General features: G+C 42.2%; 1 protein-coding gene across 4 annotated transcripts; it reads right to left on the minus strand.

The window, feature by feature from the left end:
* Positions 1–1762: 1762 nt before the first annotated feature.
* FAM3B (FAM3 metabolism regulating signaling molecule B) lies at positions 1763–17312 on the minus strand. Of its 4 annotated transcripts, none has more exons than XM_048290666.1 (9): positions 17279–17312; positions 12538–12567; positions 7968–8105; positions 7065–7188; positions 6314–6372; positions 4762–4812; positions 4019–4106; positions 3164–3296; positions 1763–1894 (listed from the first exon to the last, which is right to left on the minus strand). In XM_048290666.1, the coding sequence occupies exons 2-9, from the start codon at positions 12554–12556 to the stop codon at positions 1805–1807; spliced, it is 702 nt and encodes a 233-aa protein (XP_048146623.1). In that variant the 5' UTR covers positions 12557–12567; positions 17279–17312; the 3' UTR covers positions 1763–1804. The 4 variants fall into 4 exon arrangements, with proteins under 4 accessions (XP_048146623.1, XP_048146633.1, XP_048146642.1 ...); XM_048290676.1 differs by having other exon boundaries at positions 12538–12576; positions 17279–17286; XM_048290685.1 differs by lacking the exon at positions 17279–17312 and adding an exon at positions 11826–11943 and having other exon boundaries at positions 12538–12562.
* Between the last annotated feature and the right edge of the window lie 70 nt (positions 17313–17382).

Consider the following 17382-nt stretch of genomic DNA (forward strand, 5'->3'; position numbering starts at 1 on the left):
GAGGGTGACTGTGATGAAAAGGAATAAACGTCCTGCCAGTAACACAATCACCACCAAAAGAATTATTATTATTAAGAAGAATTACTTAATGTGGAAAAACATTGAAACAGCTATTGAAGTGCTCAGTTTGTATCCACCTCATCAGCAGCAAGGTGCTAAGGAGCAACCACTGAGTCTGCCAAAGTCAAATTGAGTCAAACTAAGTGTTTTTTTGGTAGTGCCCCTGGGCTATGGAGCAGTTTGCCAACCAGTAGCAGGAAACTTCAGGGACTGGTGAGGGACACACCACCAGAAAGCTGCTGGGAACACAGCAGTGACCACAAGTGGCAGCCATGGTTGGAAACTTGAAGCTTTCAAGCTTCATTTGACGTTTCAAAGGCGGCTTCAAGCAGAAACCACAGAACTAATGTTTTAATGGTGAGAAAAATGTAAAGAAAGATTAAAACAGGTGGGTTCAGTCTAAGGAGGAGAGAGTAGATGAGGACAATCATCAGACACATAATGGACCGGTATAAAAAGAATAGTGATGAGTTATTCTCCTTGCAATTGGCTTGGTCCTTTTTGGCTAATTCCATATATGGAATGCTGCAGGAAGCAACTTAAGTTAGGGAATCAGCTATATGGGAGACTTCTGAACAACAGGGGGACACCACTTACAGCCAGTCCAGACACTTTCTGTGCTTCAAAAAAAGGGAAATTGAATAAATGGTCCTACAGCTTCCTTTCAGTCATGTGCTTGATTCTATAGTTAACATGAACAACACTTAAGCTTGCATGAAGTCACTGCAGTTTTTAAAGTAAGTTAAACTTACAGGAAGAAAAAATAATTACATCAAACTGTGTAGACTTGCAGCTTAAATTTGGCAAAATAATTCAGGTAACTGGATCTTTACATGTTAGCATTGCTGTTCTGTGTTGTCAGCGTCACTAAAATCAGCTCAACAGATATAACTGCTCTTGCCATACTTTCTCCAAAGAGATGTTATTAATAAACTGACATCAAAGTAATTTGCTGTATTGCTAGTGTTTTTATATTACAACTTACATTAAGTTCCATTTGCATATTAGTATTTAAAGGGAACCAAAAGAAAAGACATCCTAAAAAGAAACAAGTAAAACCAACCCCCTAAAAGTATTAATGATAATGTACACTCACTTTCAAAAATCCCACCATTTTATGACTAACTTCCTGAACATAGTAATTCCAAACCAGTCTATTCCAATTCCAGACTATTTTATTTCCACTTACCAAAATACCTATTTGTTTTCAGATTAGAATAAAACCACAGAGGGGAAAGAAAGGTTAAAAACTGTGCATTTGACCTGTTTTATAAAACTTTTATATACTAAAAAGCTAGGAGCAGAGGAATTTTCCAGCTGCTGCAGCATCCTGTGAAGTTCTTCTTTCTCATGCAAGCTAACTGAGAAACAGTTTGAGGTTTTTGTAAACCAAGGCTTTATCTCACAGGTGCTAACTTGTTATGCACAGTCTTGTTATGGTACACTGAAGAAAATATTTTGAAATGGGTGTCAGAGCGTTCCACCAATTACCCTGAGAGGTGGATGGTCAAGCAACCAATGGTGTTATGCCACCCTTGCAAACAAAGCTATATAAACTGATTTCTATAATTAAATATAGCCACTTATCCTGAAACTGGACTCACGTTGTCTTTTCACTGTTCTCGGTACAACAGCGACAGTTTTACCATTGGTGTTTGGATGCTTACTGAGTTCTGGAGGCAATTTAATAGAGCCATAGATATAAAAATATAGAATTGTCTTTATTAATGAGGTATGCATTTGTTCAGATCAGGTTTCTTGGGATACAGCCTTCTATTTGGATTTCGGCTGGCCAGCCATTGTATCTGTTCTTCTTCTGGTCAGAGTGGTTTATCTGTAAAAATAAAATAGTTTTTTTTAAAAAAAAAATCAATATTTAGTTTTTTCTATTTACATACCAGTTTGTCAAACCTCATACAAGAGGAGGGGGTACTGAAGGAGGACTGGGAAGCTGAGGAGAATGTTGCACATCTTGCTTAATATAATGGGTGAAGATTCTGCCAGTTTGTCTCTTACACAGAGTGCTTTATTTATTTCCCAGATGGCTGTCATGATATACACTAAAATGAATTATCTTTGTCCAGCAGAAGCTCTGGAATGTGAAGAATATTGCAACAATATTCTGCACCAGCACAAGCTGGGGGTGACCTGCTGGGGAAAAGCTCTGTGGAGAAGCACCTGGGGGTCCTGGTGGACAATGAGCTGTGCCTGACCAGCAGAGTGCAGAAGGCCAGTGGTGTCCTGGGGTGCAGTGGGAAGAGCATTCCCAGCAGGTCAGGGTTATCCTGCCCCTGTGCCCAGCCCTGGAGGCACCTCTGGGGCGCCGTGCCCAGCTCTGGCTCCTCAGCCCAGCAGGGCCAGGGAGCTCCTGGAGCGGGGCCGGCGGAGGCTGCGCAGCTGAGGAAGGGCCTGGAGCAGCTCCGTGCCCAGCACAGGCTGAGGGAGCCGGGGCTGCTCAGCCTCGAGAGGAGCCCCAGCTGAGAGGGGCCCTCAGCCCTGGCTGTCCCTGGCTGCAGGGAGGGCTCAGGGCAGGGCCCGGGCTCTGCTCCGGGGCCCGGCAGCGGCACCAGAGCCACGGGCAGGGCCTGAGCCCGGCAATTGCCCTGCACAGGAGGCAGAACTGCTGCCCTGGGCAGGGCCAGCCCTGAGCAGATTGGCCACAGAGGCTCTGGGGTCTCCTCCCTGGGGATATTCCAGAGCCATCTGGACACAGCCCTGTGCTCTGGAATGGCCGTGCTGGAGCCACCATGGGAGGTGGAACCAGAAGACCCAGCATGGTCCCTTCCAGCCTGACCCATTCTATGAGTCTGTGATATTCTGGGAAAAGAGCCCCATTGTGGAAGATTGACATGACTGTGGAGGGAATCAGCATCATCCGTGGACCTGACCTGTGTGTTGGGTTTTCTCGTTTGTGTCTGCCTCAGCCACACAGATGAACATGACCGGGCTTACAGAAAGTGAACACAACAAGGGCACAGATGGAAACAGAAATCTCTGTGAAAAACAGTATCTTTAGTCCTCCTGAAACCTGCAGGCAAGTTATTCCTAAAGTTTTTGTTTCTGTATGCACACAAATAGGAAGTGAAAATAAACCAAATCTGACCTTTTCTTTTTGGAGATTATCTGGCAGCTTGAAGCCTTTGGCAGCTATAAAAACCCAGCTTGACCTGAACTTTATATTCTTTATTTCTGTACTTCCCAGTTCTTCTACTAATTTTTTGGCGTCATCTTTCAACCTAGGAGAACATAGTGAAAAAAATAAGTGTTAAAAATTCAGGATGTGAAAAATGATGAAAAATATCATGGCTGATTCATGCTTTACATTCAGCATTAAGCCTGCAGAAGCAAAAATAAGATTTAAATAGTCCTGAGAGCTGTGGTAGTAGCATGACATTGAATTCAAAGAGAATAGAATTTATCAATGTTTTTCCTTCTCAATAAGTTCCTGATGTTAATACAACAGCATAGTAACAGCATAGCAGAAAGAAAAATGTATCTCAAAAACTATCTGATGTTTCAACAGAACAAAGGACAAGGGCATTAAACATGGATTAAGTCTTTTCCTGGACAATTATCATATCATGAGCTTAGCTAAAAACCCGTGAGATTCACAAGCACCTGAATAATCAGGTTAAATGTAATAAGGAACCTAAACTAGAGACATCATAATTGGGGGTGTGGATAAATAACATTTCAGAATAAAGAAGGTTATAACCCAGAGGTAACAGCAGTGCTCTTTGGGGTGCTTTTAAACAATGTAATTTCTACCCATCCTAGGGAGCACCAACACACAGATATGTGCAATCATGGGAAAAGACATGGAAGTAAAACTTTCAGAGAGGAAATGAGAGAACAACACTGAGTATAGAATGGAATTTACCATTCCTTTACACCAATTCACAACAGTAATTTCCCAGCTTTTAACTGCTCTGCACCTCAGCCTCCATAACCTCCTTACTTGGTGCTTCCATCATCGTGAGTGGCCATCAGAAGGAGGGTCTCTTCTGGTGCATTCCTGACAAAATCCGTCATCTCACTTGAGTGGTCTGTGGAATCAGTCACACAGCTGGTTATTCATGGCACACACACCACACTCCTGTCCATGCACCCATGGTCACGAGCATTTTTAGGGAGTCAGGGAATCAACTTCCAGTGCCTCGGAGCGTTCTGTTTCTCCTCACTAATAGGTGAGGAAACTTACTGTTCAAAGTTTAGAAAATGTGTTAAAAGCTATTCTTTAAGTAGATTATCTTTCCAGATATGTGGAAGGATGTTAAGAGACAGATTAGCAAATTTCCTATGATGATTTTATAGCTATGATGATTTTGTAACTAAACTAGTACAAGATACATCAGGAAAAGGAATTTTGCTGAGTGAAGTATCTGGATGTAGTATCTGGTTAAGTGCTATTCCTACCACAGTGAAATAAAGAAAAAGACAAAACAAAAAAAGGGAAAAGAACAAGATAGTTAATTTTTTAAAAATTATCTCAAACAGAGAGAAATTCAGCTTTTCAGGCAAAATTTGTCATCATAGCTGGCCAGAATATATTTTATGAAGACAGCAGCTGTTTGTTTCTAGCTGATCCCTATTGATAATACAATCAAAGTCAAGCAGGAAAGAGGAGGATAATGATGTGAATGTAAGTCTTTTATTAATACTGAAACACTGACAAAAGCTCTATTACCCTCTTTTCCTTACCTCCTGTCCACATTTCAAAAAATTTTGTCGATATAGCTTTTCCTGTTTTATCTGTAATTAAAAAAAAAAAGTCTAAATATGAGGAAACATTATTTTATTCAATCTGCAAACATAGCATTTTCAGCTAAAGCTAAGCATCTCTACTTTTGTGTATTATTTGGCTTCTTTTGTTTCAGTTCTTAAATTGGAAGAAATACGAAATAGCACAAGTTTAAGATTTGGGGAGAATATATTTTGTTTCATGTAGTCTCCAAATCATCAAATGCAACTACAAAATTTGTATTACTTTTATTTTAAAGAAAAATTCTTTTTTTGATGTGTGCTTCCATGTTTTTATATCTAAATGCACTATCCTAGGTCACAACCATAGACAGGAAAACTGGTTAAGCCAAAGACTATTTGAATGAGCTTAATTCTGTGCAGTGTTTGAGATGTCCAACCTTTCATCCCATTTGAATGCCATAAGACACTTATTGAGAACAGTCATTATCTTGCCTAATGAATTAGTGGACATGTGAAAAAATACGGTTTACTACAGACTGGTGCAGGATAGTGGACAGATTTACCTGCTCCTATTTGCCATCATTTTTCTTGTGCATTCAAGATGAGTATTTCTCCTCTTACTCTCATTTTTAACTCATTTTTATCTGTTATACCTACCCAGTAAAGATTTTATGATTATTGGAAAAAAAGGCAGTAGTTAACTGGGAAAAAATTTGGAACAGATTCTTGTCCATGGTTAATTTAACCTTCAACAAAATCATGCAAGTTTAGAGAAAGCCAAGAGCTTAGCAATAGTGAGACAAAAAAATTGGAATATAAGTATTTTGTAATCAAAGCCAACTTGACTGTGCCTGTGAACTCCCTTTCTTCCTCTTGCCCACAAAATTTAGGGATTCATTCTTCCCTGGATCTGTTGTTGAATACACTGCACTTCATCACCATTCCCATTCATCTAAATCAAAATTTAGGATTTAGGTGCCTCCAAACCTGGAATAAAGTGCACCTGCTGCTTTCCAGTGGCTTTTACTATAAGCAAAGACATGTAACGACAGTTTAATATTAATTAAACTTTGAGTTTGTCTTTCTGTACCCTGACCAAGTCTGGAAAAGGAATTTGTACCATGGCTACACCTTTAGGCAGTACTGCAACTCTCAGTTCCTGCTTCCTCCTTATCAGTGGAGCAGCAGATGTATTTTATCAAGGACTGAAGCTGAAAGTTGAGTTCTGCTGCTGGAGATCACAGATATTCTTGCTGTGCTACAATTCTTTTGTCTAATAAAATACACTTATACCACTTCTGTGGACACGTTTTCTGGTCTGTTTTCCTATACTGATTATGAACATGTTTCTTTTGTTTACCCAGAAGACTGTTTTTATCACACAGATTTGTTTTTCTTACATTAATGTGAATTAAGTTTGCAGTATTTTCCCTTCCATACTAGCTATTAAAAAACCCCACAAACCAAAATATCCAACCCCCCAAGAACATTGGTAATTTATTGCACTACAAAAGTATGTCTTTCTCTAACATTTTTTTCTCGTACTTACAATTCACAATGGCAATGTTTATACCACTTCCAGCATCATCATTCCCTTCACTTACAAGCCTGGAATTGAAATTAACACAATATCAGTAAAATACATCTGTTTGGCAGGGCTGGTGCAAAATTATGTTTACCAGTGCTAAGTAATTTTCTGATATTTATGTTTTCTTCAGTTATTTAATTCAAGAGTTTGTTGTAAACAAGAGCTTAAAAATCTTGCACAATGCATCAGTCAGTTTCCTTCAGTGACTCTTTCAAAATGAGCCATATAAAGAAAATATTCCATACAAGTGCAGCCAGAAAGATAAAGGAGAAAAAAAAACCCAAAACCAAGATAAAGTGGTTTTGTGGCTGTATGCTCTGTGGATTGTGTCTCCAGAAAAGGTCACTGCAAGGTTTTGAAGTTATTCCACCTGTCCAGTAAGAAAAGCCATGAAAGAACCTGACTTTCAGAAGGTGCTGAGCAATCAACCTTCTGTAAATCTGCTATCCTGCACCATGAAAATTAAAAATCCCACTGAAAGCTAACAGTTGTCTGCAGCTTATGTAGAGGAACAAAGAAAATCACTGGAGATTAGGTTAAAAAAAAAAAAGATAGAAGAAGAAGAGTTAAATGTTGTCAGATAAATTCTGATGTTTTCTACCAGAATAGGAGCCCCTGGATGGAGCTCAGTTGCTGCTACTGAACCAAACCCAAACACCTTTCCTCACAGTACAAAGCACTTGCTTAGATGCCAACTTGGAGTGGTACTCACTGCTCATCCTCAAAACAAATTTTAGCCCTCCTCTGTTTGCCACCGCCGCTGAGGATGCGATAGGCAAAGTTCCCAGGCGGGCAGGGAGACCAGTGGTCACACTTCTGCCTTTTGGGGGCTGGGGCTGCAACAGCAAAGATGAAAAAATGTTTTACTGGATCCTGCATGAACAATTTCTACATGGGATCAACCCCCAAAAGTCAAGGTGCTAAACTCAAACATCTAAACACAGAATCCTGACAGTTCTCTGGGATCATGGCAACATTATCACAGGTTTGTTTGGGCTGAAGGTGATCACTGATTATCAAATAGATGTTGGGTCCAAGTGCAAGCTTATCCAGGGAAAAACACCCCATATGGTAGGATTTGGTATGAATACAAGGTAATTATTATCTGTTATTCCATCCACAAGGGCTACAAGGATAAAGGTTTCCTACCCACAGCTTGAAGTGAATAGTTATCATTCTTATTTTAAGCCCTTTTTTTACACAGTAACTTAGTTGTAGAATGACAAAAATATACACATAAGTCACCTGAGCTAAAAAATAATGAGAATTTAATCACAAAGTTTAGTTAGTGGTTCAACTGCTTATCATAAATATAAACTACATGTGATGGAAGATACAGCTTTGCACTTCTATGCCAGCAAACAGATACAGTGTTCTTATATCAGTGTTCAATTAATTACATTTACACACTGTCAGATACAGGCTGACATTGTGTTTCTTCAAAAACAGTGTCTAAGAAAAAGTTTAGCTTTGCTTTAATTAACTTTACAGTCAAATTTTACTCTTACAATAGCACATAAGTAATTTCTTAGCTAACAAGCCATCTGTCATTTAGCACATAAATACACAATATCAGATATAAGAAAAAAAAGAGGAAATAAATACAGCTACACACCCCTCAACACTGGTTTCTTTCCCATCTCTTGAAGTACAGCAATAGATACTGTGTTTTGGGGTACATGAGCAGCAACAAAGTACCCCAAATACCAAGCAGCCAACGATGTCAACAGCAGTCCGAATAATCTCCAAACAGCTGTGAAGGCAAAAATAAAAAAAACAACACCCCACAGACATAAAAATGTTTTCATAGCAACAAAAAAAATCTTGTAATATTTTCTGGATTGCTACCCAAACTGGCTGTTTTCTGTCTGATTCACTGTGCTAACCACAGCCTTCAGAGATGTGGCAAATAGAGTATTTGTGGCATTCCTATCTAGGACAACCCCTTTCATTTCTAAAACTTGATCTTCAAGCAGAAAATTCCCCCCAACACTCCCTTTAATCCACATCTATAATACCCCAAAGAAACAAGAAATTCAACTTAATCCTAGTAGGATTTTGACTCTGAAAAGTAAGTACCAGCTATTACAGAGGTGTTTTGCAGTTACTATTGATTTTTTGAGACAGGCAAACACTCCAGGAATAGTTTTAAATGCTGACCACACAGGGAATTCCCTGCACCCACCCTTGCAACACGCTGGGTTAAAACAGCAGAAGGCCCAAACAACCCCTTTCACACCATGAGCTCTGACTGCATTCAAAGAATCACAGAATAATTTGGATTGGAAGGGACCCTCACAGTTAATCTATTTGACCTCCTTTCAATGAGCAGGGGAATCTTCAACTGCCTCAGGTTGCTCAGAGCCCTGTCCAGCCTGACCTTGGGTATTTCCAGTGATGGGGCAGCCACCACCTCCCTGGAGAACCTGTGGCAGTGTTTTACCACCCTTGTTGTGAAAAGCTCCCTCCTCATATTGAACATCTACTTTTCCTCAACACCAGAAGTGCTAACAGGCTTTCCTGATGAAATACACCACCTAATTTTATGATGCTAAACAAGGAAATATCACACTGCAGTAGTGGAACAGGCTGTTTGAGGCATGAGTCACTTCCTGATGTGTAAAGAAACATGTCCTTGAAAACAAGGGTCTGTTAAGTGGAGAAAAAGAAAATTATTAGTTTTATAGTCCAGAAAACTGAGTTCGACAGGACCAATGTCCAAAAATACCCAGTATGTTCACTTTGCTAGCCTTCTAGAAAATACTGTGTATTATCTAGTCTAAATCTTCCTTTTAACAGTTTACACTCGTAAGATACTTCTTTCCTTTCCTTCTTGGAACTGCCTTCTATAAACATTAAGATTTCTGCCCTACCCTTTCTTTAGAATAAGGCCAAATTTTTCACTTGTCCTTGTCAAGTCCTGTTTTGCTAGTTCTGCCACTTTCCTGTGAATTCTGCCCATCTGGTCTGCATCCAAATTCTGAAAAATTCTGCAGAATGAACACACTGCTCCAACACAGACATTCCTGAGCCTTTGCTTCTGGTTATTCATGCCAGAAGGAACTTTGATTTTTTTTTCCATAAGAGGAGACTTTACTGACTCAGGTTCTGTTGATAATCCACCGTAAAGATTGAATTTTCCCTCTTTAGCTACTCCCTATTTGTATTTGTCCACATGGTTATTCCTGCATTCTACCAGCTTTAAAAATAAAAAGCCCAGCAAAACACTGCAGAACCATTTGTGTGACTGCAGGGAAATATTATGAGAAACTTGCTGTGTTTTCATCAAAGGATTAAGATTGAGAAAGTAATATAATGCATCTTCAGATATTATAAATTTCCCTGAGTATTCCCCATGAGAAATCTCTCATTCCACCACGAGCAGTGGTGCAAACCCACTCTAAAATAATACTGAAGATTACTCTGACACTTCATTTGTGCAGTGATGTGAACACAAACACTGACAAAGCTCACATGCACAAATCAGGAAGCTGCTGGAACCAAGCAGAATGACACCAAACTTTGCTCTTTCCTGAATGTTCAAAAAAATTACCAGATTTATACACAAAATGTATTTAATTCATAAAGGAGGCCAAGTCACAAGTTTCAAAGACAAAATCCAGGAAGAATGACGTGAAAATGACAATTCTATTGAGAGATTTTAGTGACTGTTTTTGGGGAGGGGATGGGGCGTGGTACATTGCAAAGATCTATGAGAGCACGAGTCAGATTTTGTTTTGCTCATTCCATAGTTAGCTTGGCAGGTTTACCCTAACAGTGATTTTGCACTGTTTTTCATCCTTATTATGGAACAACCCTGTTGCAAAACGGGCTCAACAGTGCAGCATTTTACCTAAATAGACGAGAAAGTACAAATGTCTAACTGCTGTTATGCCTGATGTTATTATTCCCTGGTGGCTGGGAAAACCATGGAACAGATCATCCTGAGTGTGATCACATGGCACAAACAGGACAACCAAGGGATCAGCAGCATCCAGCATGGGTTTAGGAAAGGCAAGTCCTGCCTGACCAACCTGATTTCCTTTTATGATCAGATGACCACCCTGGAGGATACGGGGAAGGCTGTGGATGTGTGTACCTGGACTTCAGCAAAGCCTTGGCAGCATCTCCTGGAAAAGCTGCAGCTCAGGGCTTGGACAGGTGCCTGGGTTAAGAACTGTCTTAATGTCCAAGCCCAGAGAGTGCTGGCGAGCAGTGCCACACCCAGCTGGTGTCCAGTCACGAGTGGTGTCCCCCAGGATCACTTCTGGGGCCGTCAGGTTCAATGTCTTTATTGATGATCTGGGTGAGGGGTTTGAGGGCACATTCAGTCAGTTTGCAGACAACACGAAGTTGGGTGGGAGTGTTGATCTGCTATAGGGCAGGAAGGCTCTGCAGAGCCATCTGGGCAGGCTGGATCGATGGACTGAGGTTTGGATCAGGAATAGTGTGGCCACAGGACCAGGACCCACCTGTGCTGGGCACTGGTGGGGCCACACCTCGAATCCTGTGTCCAGTTCTGGGCCCCTTGCTACAAGAAAGACATTGAGGGGCTGGAGCGTGTCCAGAACGGAGCTGGGAATGGAGCACCAGGAGCAGCTGAGGGAGCTGGGAAAGGGGCTCAGGAACAGGAGGAAAGGGAACGGCCCCAGGCTGGGCCAGGGGAGGCTCAGGCTGGACACCAGGAAGAATTTCTTCATGGAAAGGGTGGTCAGACCTTGGAAAGAGCTGCCCAGGGAGGTGGTGGAGTCCCCATCCCTGGAGGAACTCAGGAAACAACTGGATATGGCACTCAGTGCTACTCTCTAGTTCACAGGGTGGTGATAAATCAAAGGTTGGACTCTATGAGCTTGGAGATTTTTTCCAACCTAAATCATTCTATATATATTCTGTATTTTACTTAAAACACAAGCTTCTTAAATATTTTTGAAATATGCCTTTTAAGGCTCATACATTTACCAGCCCTCCCGCACAGTTTGTACTTGGTTCTCAAAACTCATGGAGTATTTTCACTGTCGACCAACTTTTGGTTTTGCTTTTGCGGACTCAGAAGGCACTGAGGGACCTCACTGACCCAAACTGCTGGGTCCAGCTGGCTCTCTTAGGTTTAAATTTACTGCGGTTATTTATCCTGCACACGTACATCATTTTTGGGTTTCTCCATAGATACGTGCAAACCTCTACACAGTAACAGCAAAGCCATAAACTCAGACAAAGTTAACATAGCCAAGAGAGCTTGATATTTGTGATTAAGCAATTAAGAGTTATAAAGCACAAAGTCTAGCCAGCACGCAGGAAAGTCAGACTCTGCTTTTGCTGCTAGTAGAGGCTGTGGCTGCTCAGCAACAAGGAGCAGTGTGGGGACTGTGAGCTGCTTGCTGTGCCTCCCTCGCTCCATTTCTGCCACAGAGGAGCTCCCTGAGAGCTACTGCTCTGTTACTGTCATGAGGCAGAGATACCCAGCAATACTCACAGTACAGGCAGAGAAGGCGGCAGAGAGGAGCCGGGAGGAAGGACAGTCAGGACGGAGGTGTGGCAGGACACATAAAACAGCAGAGCGCAAGGAAAAGATGGCAGAATCACAGAATACCCTGAGTTTAAAGGGAACGACAAGGATCATCCAGTCCAGCTCCTGGCCCAATACAGGACACACCAACAATCCCACCCTGTGCATTCTTGAGAGCGTTGTCCAAACACTTCTTGGCGCTCTGTCAGGTTCGGTGCTCCCCACTTCCCTGGGGAGCCTGTTCCGTGCCCGACCACCCTCTGGGTGAGAAACCTTCCCCTAATACCCAACCTAAACCTCCCCTGAGAGAGCTTCCTGACATTCCCTCCGGGTCCTGTGTCGGCAATCCCACCTTTCAGCAGCTCCCAATTTCCCTTCTCGCTCAGGTGCCCCTTGGCAGCAACTAAATCACCAAATCTAAGCCCAGTATTGGGTTATTTTGTGTTTAGCTGATTCAAAAACCCCACGTAGCCACACCTCGCTAATACACACACCCACCCGCACGCAGCTGGGCTTGAACAGAGGAAAAAAAGCAAAAAAGAGAATATATTTAAGACTCGAGCATGAATTATTCCAGACTAAGAGCTGGGTTTTGAGGCGGGATCCGCCTTCTCGCCCCTTCCCCATGGCGAGGGGGTCTCAGCCCGCCCGGAGCGGCTCCGGGGCGCATCCTACTCACAGTGCCGGATCAACTTCATTATTCCTCGTCCTCGTCCCTCTCGCGGCCTTCCCGTGCCAGCACCGGGAAGGGAGCGGGAAGGGGAGCGGCCGCCTGTCAGCACCGCACCGCCCCGGTTAAAGTTAAATCACTTTAAATTATCTTCCGCAGAAAGCACGCAGCTGGCCGGCGGCACAGAAGGAGGGCTCATATGCCACTCACTCACATGCCCGTTCGGAAAGCTGGACTTTTTCTTTTTTCTTTCTCCCCCTCCCCCTCCCCCCAATGTTAAAATCATACAATCACAGAATGGCTGGGTTGGAAGGGACCTTAAAGATCATCTGGTCCCAGCCCCGCTGCCGTGGGCAGGGAACTTCTTCCCACTAATTACATCAGGTTACTCAGAGCCCCGTCCAACCTGGCTTTGGACACTTCCAGGAATGGGACAGCCACAGCCCCCACTGTTCCAGTGCCCCACCAAGCTCACAGGGGAGAATTCGTTCCTAATATCCGATCTAAACCTTCTCTCTTTGAGTTTGGGTCCATTCTCCAGATGAGCCAGTTATTTCTGAGTTGAACCCAACCCAGGACTTTTTTCCACTGGAGACCCCTCCTCCTTCTTCCACCCCTTGCCACAGCATTGGAATGACACCAGCCCACCCTTGGTTCATCTTTTCTTGTGTGCCAGGCGTTACACACCATCATCTGTAGGTTTCCTTCCTGCTGGGATGGCTGGAATTTTCATTTAGAAAATCGCTCCAACTACACTGTGATTCTGTAGTTGCCCTTAAAACATCTCAGATTTAGTTTCCATTTTCATCCCCTCTGCCTCTAACAATGCACAGGAATTATGTTTAGCTCTGCAAAGAGATGAATAAAATCCTACAGGAGGATCCATACAGGAACAGAGTGGGGCTTTTGCATTCCTCCCAGGACACCCCTTAAAGCTGTAAATGTTTGCAGTCCCTGGAGGAGAGCTGTTTCTTGTCCTTGTCTGTGAGTTGTATGTTATAATATCCCATCAATTGCAGATGAAACCTAAGGGAGTAATTGCTGCTGGTTATTTTCAAATGTACTGGAGCTTGCAAATGAAAAAGCAACGTCGCATAAAAACTGGGAGTGTGAATAATTAGAGAGGTAGCATGGGACAAATAAACTTAAGGAATGAAAAGCATAGGACAGAAAAGAAAAAGAGTTCTAAGAGGGCAGGAGGAAGTTAAGGACAACACTAGTCTGGCATACTTCCAACATATGCAATTATTTCTGCAGGAAGTGTTATCCTGCAAGCTGGCACATCAGAAAATTATGCCTCTGTTAATAAATGATTGAAACTGTTGAAGACTGCAATTCTAGCCCTTAAAGTAACAATAATCCATCTCTAAACCCAAAACCCTGTGTGATAACCAAATGAAAAATTCCTCTATTTTTATTTAAGCCAGGAATATTAACTAAGACTTGGAATAATTTAATTTTGAAATAAATTTCTTGTACGAGCACTGGTGGGTCACAGATTCCATAGAGAAAAATTTTAAGCCTTTAGGAACTTTGTCACCACCTCAATACGGTGAAAAAACCACTTCACTGGCAATCAGTGTCTATTGGAAAACTGCAATTTTACCTGCTTTTACCCACAAGAAAAGTGTAGCAGGTTACTTCCTTTTCATTACTGCCTAAACTACATGGAACTACACCCAGGCATTTGCTACAAATCCTGGTTTGCTGGCCTGCCAAATCCCAGGGATCCAGTGGCTGAGGGGATTTTAGGTGCCTAAGGATGAGGAAACTCTAAAATGTTTTACTTCAGATATCTCAGTTTTGCATCTGCAAAAAACCAAGCGATGCTGTCCTTTCTTTAGTGATTAATAGAAGATGTGGGGTGCAGAACCCTTCTGAAATACCAGTTCTGATTTTATCCTGCAAACATTCATTCTGTCATTTGAAATCTTAGGGGAAAACTTACAAAATATTAATCTTCACTCTCAATTCACGTGAGGCTGTAAGACCCTTTGGTGATAAGCAGGACAGGAAATCTATTCAGGAAACAAATGGCACTGAATGGAGCAGGTGAACGCATCTACAAGGTCTTAGTCTTGTCTTATCATCACAAAATCCAGTCAGCAGAGGAAGTTTATGGGCTAACACAGTTAAAACTACACCAGAGAGCAAGTTCCTGCTTTCCCTTTGAGTCATGGCACCAACAGAGAGCTTTTCTGCAAACACCCCACTTGAATAACAAATGAGCAGAAGTGTCATTGCAGCCCTCATAGGAATTTAATTTACATGTTTTCTGCTTGCCCACAAATGGCCAACAGTGCGTTTTCAATCCTGCTAGGACCAGTTCAAAGAATTTAATGATTTGAAATAGAGGCAGAGTTTGCAAGGCAGGGAGAAAATGCTGGACTAAATCTTTGCTTGTAGAGCTCACAAGAACTTAAAAAACCAGACCTCCTACATAAAGTGTGCAGCTGATGACTAAGTTATTTTACCAAGACTTGGGGCAGACAGGAACATGCACATGGACAGCAGGGGCAGCAATGTGGAAGAGCAGTTATTTAACTCACCCATAATTCGCCATGTGCCTGTGCCATAATTCAGGTAGAAACTCAGCATCCTGTGTGGTGGTGGCATGAAGAGGAATGTGGAGAAATAGAGATGTAAATGTGTATTGTAATACAATTACTGTTTTTTGATTGTTTTTTTTCTGTTCTGGTATACCTTGACTGTCTTTATGAAATCCAGGAGCAAATAATTAAAACAAGATGAGAGCTTTCAGATATTTCTTTTGTGGATATAAAAGATTAAAATCACCTTCCCCAAGATATGCAAAAATGGATCATTTAACAAAGGGAAAAAAGCAACCCTTGATTACTTTCAGCTGATAAGGTGGAAAACCTGTAATGCTTGTGAGCCTGGGACATTGCCGGCCTGCTAACAACACAAAGGTGGGGCTAATTTGTGTGTTTTTCTTCTGCTTTGTTAATTCAGAGGAACAGGTGGAAAATATATGGAATTGCACTTCATCCAGATAGAAGACAGTTACATCAGCAATCAAAAATAAATCAGCAGCTAAAAAATCAATATAAACTACCAGCCTAGAGAATGTTCAAGATGTCCAACAATAAAAAGAATCTCATACAGTAAGAATACAGAAAGTTGAAAGTAATGTTAAATTTACAATTAAAAAGCACTCAAGGGAAAAGTAAATAGTATTCCCACTCATAGTACTTCAGAACAATTCTGTGTGCATGAAAAGAAAGAATGTGAAGAATCACAATACCTTGTTTATTGAGAAAAAGTAGTCTTTTCTAGCTAACAGCTATAAAAATCCAACACTCTAACATTTGTGTAGGTACTGGCAGCACAGATCCTTGCATTCTTTACAACAACCTGCGTTTCTTGGGGTATGCTGTTGAATTCCCTAGACAAACAAATGATGAGTCAAGGTGCAACCAGATGGTATTTGTCAGCCTCTAGAACAAAAAAAAAAAAAGAAAAAAAAAAAAGAAAAAAAAGAACCCACAAGCCATTTATTTTTAAAGAGTTTCTTTTGGTGGAGAAAGGGAAGAATGGTTAACGTTTACTGTTTAAGTAACACATTGTCCTGAAAAATTACACTGAGCACTTGCATCGTCAGCCTTCACATATTTGTCTACACTCCACTGTCATTATCAAAAAAAGCCGTATTCTTGCAATAAATGCTTACTTTTGTGTTTCATACACAAAGTGAAAAGCTGTTTTGTTTAAACAATCCAGTTTTCATGGGCAAAGATGAGCAAGAGAAGTGTGAATCAACAGTTCTGCAGCTTTGGATTCCGTGAGCCTGAAGTCTGGAGGGTGCCCTGAAGATGATGGTAATTTCAAGAGCGTAAGAGAAGTTTAGGCACAAGTAAAAGAATGAAAAGTTGTGAGCAGAGCTGTGTAATAATAGAATCATGGAATGGTTTGGGTTGGAAGGAATTTCAGAGACCATCCACGTAGTCTCAGCTCCCATACCATGGGCAGGGAGGACACCTTCCACTATCCCAGGTTGCTCCAAGCCCCATCCAACCTGGCCTTGGACACTTTCAGGGATGGGGCAGCCACAGCTGCTCTGGGCACCCTGTGCCAGTAATGGAGAGGCTTCACTGAATATCAGGACAGAAATAAGCAAAACCTGCCAGCTTTGAAGGAAAAATATTAAACAGTTGGTGCCACTCCATCGTACTTGACCAACGCCCTTAATTTGCAACATACACAATAAATACACCCTGCTGCCTTTAAAAAGCTCAGGGCTTAAAATAAGCGACTTTCTAAGGAGGCGTTTAGGTGGAGGGAAGAGGGAGATGGTAAACGATCAGAAGACCCAAAGCTAAGGGCCTTTGAGGCCGGATATTTAGAAAAGAAAATGAAAGTACTTTTAATGGGATTCGGGCAAGGAACAGAAACTGCTGGGAGGGTCCCGGAGTTGGGAAACGCCCCTTGGGCTCCACCTGGCGGGGAAAGAGCGCGGAGCAGGGCGGGCTCTGCCATGGGGACAGGGACAGGGACAGGGATAGGGACAGGGACAGGGACAGGGACAGGGATTTGTGTCCCTTCCCCGCCCGCAGTACAGGGCAGCCACAGCCCAGCTATGAGCTGAATCCACCCCAAACCAGCAGCACCTTCTCAGCTTCATGCTTTCTCTGCTCGATGCTGTCCAACACTGACATGAAAAGCTGAAGCAGAAACATCTGTTATTCGGGAATAAGCAGGGAAAAATCACCTCGGAGCTAAACATGGCCACCTCCTCCTCCTCCTGCCAGGGTCAGATGGGACCTAAAGCAGCTCTGCTTTCCCCGCAGAGCTACAGCCAGAAGGTGGAATTGAGAGTCACAGGAGGAATCTGGA

This window comes from Corvus hawaiiensis, chromosome 2, assembly GCF_020740725.1.
Source record: "Corvus hawaiiensis isolate bCorHaw1 chromosome 2, bCorHaw1.pri.cur, whole genome shotgun sequence".
Classification (NCBI taxonomy): domain Eukaryota; kingdom Metazoa; phylum Chordata; class Aves; order Passeriformes; family Corvidae; genus Corvus; species Corvus hawaiiensis.